Raw genomic sequence first — 10,847 nt, forward strand, 5'->3', positions numbered from 1 at the left:
TGGCTCTGGGTCAGACCAATGGGTTGTAATCCTCTCTTCTACTACTTCTATCAATAAAGCTATTTGAGTTTTCTTCCATATTCTTGTGTATTTCTGAATCTTGTATTGATATATGCATTTGTATGGTTAATATACATCTGATCCTATATTGTTTATGGTTATAGATCTCTATGCTTTGATGGTATCATGCTACTTTGACTCTACAGGTGTTCTTTGAACCAGGACAAGTGAGGAAGCAATGGCAAAGTTCTGTCAAAGGGGAAAGGAAACTAGCAAGGAGCCAAGCGAAAGACTGAGGTTGGTACTCTCTGCTTCTTTCTCATCTATCTCTCATAAAGGAAAACACAAGTAACTTTCGTTTGTTTGTTTCTAAGATAGATACCCATCTTAGTGGGACTAGCAACTCTGAATGGACACTAGTTTTCCTGATAACAAGGTGGTCAATCAACGCTGGTCAAACCCAGCCATTTTAGCAGAAATTCCAGATTTTGTGAACAAATTTTGCTATTTTTGGGATTTTTCTCAAATTGAGGATCTGAACTAATTCGACCTCCTTTGATGTAATTGTTAGGATTTCGTTAGGATTATGAGGAGTACAAATAGCTTCCTCTTGTTGTGAAGATTTATGATAAATAATGCAAAAGGAGAATTATGTAGTTTAGTAGTTGTTGATACATGAAAAACTTGGGAACACAGTTTATGTATTTTTGATTTCCAGACTTGAATACAGAGATACAGTGTTGGAGTCCATATTTATGTTTCAGATCCAGTAGTTGTCTTCATTTGAATTAGTTTAAGGTGTTCTTGCAAAGTGTGGAGGGCCCCCACTATAGAGCTGGTATACTTTTCCTTGAATTCTCTTTTACAATTACATAGATAGATTTGATACTTAGAATTTCCATTCAATTTATATGCTGCAAGTTTATAAAATTGGAAATTGTTAATTGAAAAGATCCACATCTGTTGTGAAAGAGTTTTGTAAGAAAACCTCAATTGATATTCATCTCGAAATTGACAGTTGTGCTTTCTATTTCATGGTTTTTATCTCATAGCTTGATCTATAGTTTGTTGTTCATTGGTTATGATTTGTAGTTGCAGAGCTCAATTGGTAGTTTGTTGACTGGACCTTGTAAGAGGTTCCACTATTGTTGATCTCAAAAGCTACATATTTCATTCACTGTTTTGTGTGATAAGTATTTAGGACTCTGTTTTCCATATAGACAATTAGATTTGTTTCATTTAAGTAAATGCTTAAGTGTTAAAAAGACAAAGAGAAAACCTCTTGTAAAAGAGCATTATTGATTTTTCCACATTAAGCTATAATTTAGAAACTAAATCCTTCTAGATCTATATATATTAGATAGTGCCTCTAAGTGTACCTACTCGGGTTGACAGAGAAATTGAAGCCTGATTTACATCAGTAAGTAAGGCCTAACATTTTGGCGCCGTTGCCGGGGAGGTGCAACTAGGAAGATTTAAAAAAAATAAAAAAAATCTTAAATAAACAAAACAACAAAAACACAGATTTAGTTTTAATTCTTTAAGCCATGATTCTTTATGTATAGACCTAGGGATGAAAAAGGAAGATTCACAAACCCCCCCACCTAACAACTAACCCTCCATTGGGAGAAGAAACTTTAGAGAGGATTGAGTACACAACACCAACTGGAAAAGTTACCGTGGGAGAACTTGAGGAAAAAAAAAGATCAGGCCAGAGACTTACTCTCATTGAAAGACAAATCCTACTAGCTTATGAGGCAAAGAAAAGACATATACTTGAGCCTTCTACAACAGGGAAACTAAAAGAGAGTAGTACAAGAATCCAACAACCTATCCTTGAACAAATTATTCCTTAAGAATCAAAACAGGAAGAAGAGATAGAAACCTTAGACAAGTCACATATCACAATGGCTGAAGATGAAGGATCCAGAGGACCTATTGTAGAAAAACTCAGAGAGTATGAGAGACAAGTGGAAGAAAGGAGAAGATAAAGAGAGCTTGAAGAAAAACAAGGAAATGATACTCTATTTGGAGGGAATCAAAATCCACCAGAAGAAGAGGAATCAACATTTAAAGTTCCAATTCAAGATAGAGGAGAATACATGGATGAGGAAATTAAAATGAAAAATATCCCACCTTTTGTATTACCAAAATTTTATGTTATGGCATCTGAAGACCTGATTCATTTTTGTTTGAATTTGATATAGTATGCCGAACCTATGGATATATCGATGATGCACACAGAATTTGACATTTTCCTGCCACATTAAAAGCAACAACACTTAGGTGGTTCATGGGATTAGGTGAACACACAGTCACTGATTGGGATAACATGAGAAAAATATTTTTGAAAAAGTATCAACCTTACTGTCGATCAAAAGACTTTAAATATGACATCTTTAGAATGAATCAACAAGAAGATGAGACCTTAGAAAAATACTTGGAAATATTTTCACACAATTTGCAAAAATCAAAACATAGAGCCATGTCTGCTGATCTTATTTGAACAATATTTCTTAAGGGCATCTGGGACGAATATTTAGATGACCTCAATCTCATGGGTAAAGGGGGAATTTCTAATTTACCTTTTGATGAGATTGCTGACTTGTGTCAGAAGTACTCCAGAAGTAGAGCAAGAAATGGAAGAAGAACTACGACATCTAGAATCACTAAATCTGCCACAGGAAATATTACTAGAGCTGAAGTAGGCAATCTATTTAAAGATTTTAAAACAGACCTCTTAAGCACTTTGGGAAATCAAATAGATACTCTGAAAGCAAAGAAAAGACAAGATGGACAAGAACAAGTGTTGTCTATATTTTGTCCTAAATGCTGAAAAAAACCATGCTTTGAAAGAATGTCCATTAGATAATGTTCAGATCTGTGGGTTTTGTATAGAAAATCATGACACTAATGACTACTCTAAGATGAAAGTTTTGCAGAGTTATAATTTGGAAGCTAATGCAGAGATGGATAACTTATATTTTGTGGGAGCTTGGAAACCATGGCGGCCAAGACCTCAAGGTATGTTTCAAAATCCAAATCCAGCAAATTATCAAATGTCTATTCAGAATTCTTGGAATGTACCTATGCCATGGAAAAATTGGTTTAATCAGTAGCAACAATATTATCCACAACAGGGATGGAGAGGATATTCATATCCTCAACAATTTCCTCAACAACCACCTCAACAATATCAACAGTCATTTCCAAACCCATATCCTCAACAATATCAGCAACAATACTCTTAGCCATATCCACCACAGTACACACATCAATACCCTCAGCAACCAATTGCTTATCGACAACAAAATCCTCAACAAACCTTACCTGCTCCTCCACCGATGAATCAACCACAGCTACAATTACCATCTAATCAACCTCCTAAACCTACGAAGCTACCTGCTCAACCAATAGCTAATCTAGATAATCGACTGGATAGACTAGCGTACAGTGTGGATGAGGGACCATTGTACCCAATTCCACCTCTGCAAAACATAGAACTTAGATTCGGTCGAACTCTTCACATAGAACCTTCACCTCCACCTGTTTCAACGAAAGAGAGTTCAAATAAAACTGATGAACACGAATTGCCAATACACAGTAAACAAGATGATTTAGAACAAGGTAAACAAATTAGGACAGTGCAGTCACCTCCTTATCCTGAGTGGTTACTTCAACCAAAATTAACCACACCTCTGCCACAATTCGATGTTCTAGATGAGCTGAGAAATGTGTATGTAAAAATGCCATTGCTACAGGAAATTAAGGATATTCCAATCTATACCAAAACCATCAAAGAACTCTTCCTTAAAAAGCCTGCAAAGAAAAGATTTAATCCACAGATCATTCACGTTATTGGCAATTTAGCTAGCCTTGTGTCAAATGTCATTTCTATGGAGAAATATGTTGACCTTGGTATACCTAGAGTTACAACAATCATCAACAAAATCTCCATTCCAAATACTCTCATTGATTTGGGAGCTGCAATAAATGTCATGACATTGGACACAATGAAAACCTTACAACTGACAAATTTACAGTCAACACCAATTGTTTTGGAATTAGCAGATCGCTCTAAAGTCATTCCTGAAGGGATATTGGAAGATATAGCTGTTTCACTGGACTCTTGGGAGTATCCAGTTGATTTCCTAGTTCCCCAACCAAAGTCAATTTAGGACGACACCCTCTCATACTTGGAAGACCATGGTTGGCAACTGCTGATGCATTTATTAGGTGTAGATTGGGTAATATGATCATTTCCATAGGAACAGAGAGAAAAAAACTTACCTTATACCCATTAGCCCAAGCTCTAGCAGTAACACATAACCTATGGCTTGATGATAAATACAATGATAGGGAAGAAATAGAATATGTTTTAAGCATCAATCAAATTTATGATTTCAGGGAAGGCAATAATGAAGATTTGGTGGAAATGTTTGTCTCTCAACCTGATGTTTCAAAAGAATTAATAAATGAACAATACATAGCTGCAGATCAAATATTGGCATAGAGATTTAAGGAAACTTGTACCATATATTCACTGAAAACATTATTTGAAGATATCTACAATCAAATCCATTACAAACACACAAAACAAGGCTGTAGAAATTAGCCCAGGAAAAACACTGAACATCAAAGCATTTTTAGATTCATCTCAGGAATAGAAATTGCTTGATTTGCTGACAAAATACCAAAAGGCATTTGCTTGGGGCTACACTGACATGCAGGGAATTCACTCGGAAACTTGCACTCACCATATCTATACAGACACTAGTATTCAACCAGGGAGGCATCCACAGAGAAGGATGAACCCCATGCTTAAAGAGATTGTAAGAGATGAATTGCAGAAGCTACTGAAAGTAAATTTCATTTACCCCATCTTTGACAGCCAATGGGTATCTCCACTAGTGATAGTCCCCAAGAAAAATGGTAAGTGGCGAGTTTGTGTTGACTACAAAGAACTGAATAAAGCCACCCTTAAATACTATTTTCCATTGCCATTTATTGACCAAGTTTTGGATACATTGGCTAGAAAAATGTCATTTTCCTTCTTGGATGGTTTTAGCGGTTACAATAAGATCAACATAGCCTTAGAATACCAAGACAAAACAACATTTACCTGTCCCTGGGGAACATATGCCTACAAAGTTTTACCATTTGGCTTGTGCAATGCTCCAACAACATTTCAGAGAGCAGTATTAGCAATATTTGCTGATCTGGTTCATGAATGTGTTGAAGTATATATGGATGATTTTTCAGTATATGGTGATTCCTTTGACCATTCTTTGCAAAATGTTGAGAAAGTTTTAAAACGATGTATAGAAACCAACTTGTCTTTGATGAGCCCCAGAAATGGGTAATTATATGGGCTCATTCAACCTCCTAATTCGACTTAATCCACCATTCTCATTAGTTTATTGCATGTTTTTGATTATATTTATGCTAATAGAGTGAATTGGGTTAGTCATTATGCCAAAAAGTCTAATGTGTGCTTTATGCAGATTTTTGGTCAATTTTGAGACAAAATCAAAGGTTTAATGAGCACTTGGCAGCCAAATTCGTGGAAGAACAAGGGAGAGGATTTGTAGGAAGGTGTCCCCTTCATTTATGAGCCCTTACCTCGAATTCTCCATCAAAAACTCAGAGCACAAGGGGCAGCCAAGCAAGTCAAGTAGGACTGCTGTTAACTGCAAGTTTTGGCAGCTGAGTTCCTAAAGTTTAGGAGGGCTGTTGGGGTCCTCAATTTGTATAAATAAGAAGGCTTAGGGCCTCAGTTCAGTTAGTCAGTTTTTAGTCAGATGTTAGTTAGATTGTAGTTAGATTTTAGTCAGTAGGTTAGTCATTTTGTTAGTCTATTTTCGCACTTTAGTGCAGCTCTGTATCAACACATTTTCGAGCTTTTTCTTATAGACAGTTTTTGGGATGTAACTATTATTTTTTTGATCAATAAAGATGAATCCAGCTTTGCACCAGCTCTAATATTTCTTAGGAGGCTGTAGCTCTTGGGGTTGGGCCCAACCCAAGTGCCAGTACCTCCTTTGTGTACTTTTATGTGTCTTTGCTGCATTCATAGAATAATTTCTGTTATTTAGGTTAAAATCTTGCTTTGTTACTTAGGTTGTTTTTGATGATTAAAATAGCTTTTCATACTTCAGGTTGATTTGACAGTTTGGTAAAGGAAAAGATCTGAAAAAAGGCCATCAAGCAATCCTTGATCTCATCTCTCCCTCCTTGGGACCATGAGCTGAGACCAAGGCATACTTGCTGCCACAAAAACACTGTTTTTGCCTTTCCATGCAATTGCTAGTGTTAGATTTTTAGTTGGAAAAGTTGATACCAGTTGTACTTGCATGTTTAGGATCTGTTCTTGCTTAGTTTCCATAGTTATCTTGCATGATTTTCTGCCAATAAACTTCTGTTCATCATATTTCTGGTTTGTAGGTCAAAGTAGGTCAAAATAGCTAGATCTCTGGTTTTTCTAGTCTTTCTTCGATCAGTTTTGAGAAATAGTGTGCAGAGCATCTGTAATACCTCCCTATCTATCCTTCCTCCATCATACCACCTGCTCCAACCCCTAATTCCAGATTCCTTCCCTTCATTCGCCACCCTTTTCCAACTTGACCTAATTCCCATATCTTTGTGCAACCTTGCTCCCTCCATCCTTGAACAAAATCCAACCACCTTCATCACTTCTTAGCTTCATTTACCAGGTCTTAGACCCCTTCACATCCTCATCCATCCTCCATTTCCACTTTCCCACCGTTTTTCCACCATTAACCCTCCAAAATCCTCTCTCGGCTCTTCCTGTAGAACATCTTGTAGAACCCCTGCAGACTTCCTGTAGAAGACCACGAGAGCAATTTTTCAAGATCTGATTGCTGTGAAACTCTCTGGAAGGGTGATAGGGACCCCTTAGGCCCTCTTCTCACCTTCCCAACCTCTTGCAAGTGCCTACTCCATTTCCTTTCGCCAATCAACCTCTGCACAGTCAAAAACAGTTAAAGCACATGCATAACAATTCTGCCAACTTACTCAAAAATACAAAAAGATGTTTTTTCCAGATTTTACTGCAGAAGTAGCTTAGTCACATGCATTTTACCTTTCTAAAAGTCAATGGCATCCATTTCCACTGCTTTCATCTCTTTTCTTGCACCGGTAGGGTTAGTCGGTAAAACTAGGGTTTGCATTTCTTTTCAGCTTTCAGCTTCTTTCTGCAAGTAGATTAGCCTTTGTTGAGTTAGCTTTCATCCATCACAGTTAAAAGCTTCTTCTAAGAGCTCATAGAAGTTGGCTTAAGCTCCTAGTGGACTTGTGCCAGCTGATCAAGTGACAGCCTGCGGCAAGAGCTAGTACTTGTGCATATAGCACCGTCGCTTCCAAGTTTGTTACGAACTACTGGGTTGATAAAAGTAAAGAAGGGAGTCCCAGGAGTTGCAGCATTATTGCTGCAATACTGGAGCCCACCAGTCTTTAAGCAATGAAAATTTTTATATGATGTTGAATGAGGGAATAGTCTTAGGACATCATGTTTTTTCGAAGGGAATCAAGGTAGATCAAACCAAAATTCAAATTATTGTCAAATTTCTAATTCCAACAAATCAAAAAGATGTAAGAATCTTTCTTGGTTATGCAAGCTATTATAGGAGATTTATTGAAAACTTTACTAAGAGCTTTGCCTTTGTTTAAGCTTATTGCAAAAGATGTATCTTTCAATGGGAATGATGCCTGTCAAAATGCTTTTGAGAAACTTAAAGAGAAATTGTCCACATCTCCAGTTTTGAGGGGACCCAATTGGACTTCACCTTTTCACATCTCCACTGATGCATCCGATACAATAGTAGGGGCTTCATTAGGACAGATTGACGATGGTTTAACTTATGCCATTTACTTCATTAGTAAAAATTTGACTCCTATTGAACTCAACTACACAGTAACTGAGAAGGAAATGCTTGCAATCATACATGCTGTGAACAAATTTCGTCACTGCATAATTGGTTATGAAGTATTTGTTCACACTGACCACTTTGCCATTAGATACTTAATGAAAAAACCTATAACTAATGGCAAGATCACAAGATGGTTATTATTACTGCAGGAATTTAATCTCATAGTGTTGGACAGACCAAGGAAAGAGAACCAGGTAGCAGATTACTTTTCTAGACTACAAAATCCAGGTGAAGCTCTTCCAATAGAAGATTCATTTCCCGATGAACATTTATTTGCAATTTCAATATTAACACCATGGTATGTTGATTTAGCTAATTACTTGTCCAGAGGGAAGATACCTCCATCATTCAGCTCAAAGGAGAAGAAAAGACTGATTAAGCAAAGTGCAATATATTCATGGGTTAATGGAGAATTGTTTTATACTGGTTATGATTTAATTATTAGAATATGTATCAAAGAGGATGAAATTATTGACATACTAAAATCTTGTCATGATGAACCTTGTGGTGGCCATTTTGCAGCCAAGAGGACAACACACAAAATCCTTATCCTTGGCTACTATTGGCCATCAATTTTCAAAGATTCAAAGAAGTATGTGAGAAGTTGTGACAGCTACCAGCGCATGGGTAGACCAACTACCTCAGATGAGATGCCACTACAGCCATAGGTACATCTAGAGCCATTTGAAAAATGGGCTTTGGACTTTGTTGGACCCATTAATCCACCTTCTAAAGGGAAAATGTACATCTTGGTATGTACGAATTATGTGACTAAATGGGCAGAAGCAAAGGCACTTGTAAGGGCAACTGAGAAAACAATAGTTAATTTCCTTTTTGAAGAAATATTTGTTAAATATGGAATGCCCAAAGAGATAGTAATAGACCAGGGGACTCAATTCACTTCTAGATTGGTTCAAGACATCATTGACAAGTACAAAATCAAACACAAAAGGAGTACACCCTACCATCCATAGGCCAATGGCCAAGTGGAATCTACAAACAAGACACTGGAAGGGATCATGACTAAAACAGTGGTAAGAAACATAAAAGATTGGGCAGATAAGCTCAATGAGGCACTCTGGGCATATAGAATCACTTGGAAAAACACAACCGGGTTTACACTTTATCAGCTGGTATATGGCAAAGAAGTCATGTTGTCAATAGAATTTCAAATACATACTTACAAATTGGCAGCAGACTTAGGCATTGAACTCTCTGAAGCACAACAAGAAAGAATTATCCAACTGAATCAGTTGGATGAGATGAGACAACAAGAAGTAGAAAGGACAACACTGATCCAACAACAAAGACGACAGTGGCACGATAAACAAATCAAGAAGAAGGAGTTTAAAGTTGGTGATTGGGCTCTATTATTTGACTCCAAATTTAAATATTATAAAGCCAAATTTACAACACACTGGAAGGGCCCATATGAAATACTTGAAGTTTTCCAGAATGGATCAGTCAAACTCAGAACCATTGACCAAGAAGACCGAACATTTATAGTAAATGGACACAGGCTGAAGATCTACCATAAGCCTGTCAGCAAAGAAGATTTCATGAAAACAGTGACACAACAAAATGAGGTTTAGATAGTACAACACTCTACTGTGATATTTATGCCTTAGTCATTTTTCTACTTTAAAGTTAAAAAAATAAAAAAATAAAAATAAATAACAGTTTAGATGTGAAAACCAGACTCTGGCACACTTCAAACTCGAATTCTTTCAAGAAAACCAAGGAATTGGCCAGTAAGAATTCAGTCGTTTTCATTTGTATTTCAGAATAAAAAACCTTTGCCTATTTGAATTTCAAATTGATGACTTGAGGACAAGTCATATGATCAGCAAGGGAGGAGAAAAGTTTGAACTTTTTCATCTCCTTATTTTCAGAATTTCATTATAGCGGAGGAAGGAATTTGTTTTATTTTCATTCTTTAGTGGATTTTTCAACAGAGGATTGGTGTTCATTGTTTCTCAAGAAGGATTTGTTCAATCTAAATTTAGAACACATCAGCAAAGGGACCTGTTGCTTGATAATCTTTTAGAAGGGACCAGTTAAGGAGAAGAAGACTGCATCATCAGATTATGTCATGTCTTGTACACATCAAATAAGTCAAGCAGGGTTAAATTTCAACAAGGAAACATCTGAAGGCTGTAAGAAATTTTCATTTTAAATACTTGAATTTCTTTTATTAATTTCAATTTTTAAATAATGGTTCATGATATTTATTGATTTCAGTTTCTCAATCATTCAACTTATCCTATATCATATTCAATTAGCCTATCCTTCAATCAACGGGATAGCCTGATCCCTAAACCTATACTCAGTATTCTATTCTTGTAGGATTTATTCCTACTCTTAAAAACTATCCATCCTAACCTATATATCCTATTTCTTTATCCTGTACATAACACTTCGATACATAAGCCTATACTCCAATACGTCAGTCAAATTTGCCAACAGATCCACTAAAACAAACCTAGTCATATCTGGTTAAACACAGTCACAAATAAGACATTTTTGAGGTACGCGGTATAGGTTCAAAGATTTAAATAACAATGCAAATTTTTTATTTTTTATTTTTATTTTTATTTATTTATTTATTTTATTTTATTTTATTTATTTTTATGGTTTTTAACCGAATTTTTTTTATGAAATGCATATGTTATGATGAAACGTTTTGATTGAAAAGGGTATTAAGGGATGATATGACAAAGTGTCATCATAACAAGGATCAATGGATAGTTTCATAACAGGGATATTATGACAAAGTATCATTATAACAGGGATTCTGTAGTTATTCACGATCTCAGCCAAGGTTCATACCATGCCATTATGCCGAAGCTCATCATTTTGAATGCCAATTCGATTATTATTAATCAGTATTACTTTTTG

General features: G+C 36.1%; 1 protein-coding gene across 1 annotated transcript; it reads left to right on the plus strand.

The window, feature by feature from the left end:
* Nucleotides 1-3,746: 3,746 nt before the first annotated feature.
* On the plus strand, nucleotides 3,747-4,178 carry LOC149211024 (uncharacterized). The gene has a single exon (XM_089399168.1). It carries the CDS (start codon nucleotides 3,747-3,749, stop codon nucleotides 4,176-4,178), a length of 432 nt encoding a protein of 143 aa, XP_089255294.1.
* The last annotated feature ends 6,669 nt before the right edge of the window (nucleotides 4,179-10,847 follow it).

Source organism: Pinus tabuliformis, chromosome 1_2 (genome assembly GCF_031772625.1).
Source record: "Pinus tabuliformis cultivar Carrire ecotype Pingquan chromosome 1_2, CPIR1, whole genome shotgun sequence".
Lineage (NCBI taxonomy): Eukaryota > Viridiplantae > Streptophyta > Pinopsida > Pinales > Pinaceae > Pinus > Pinus tabuliformis.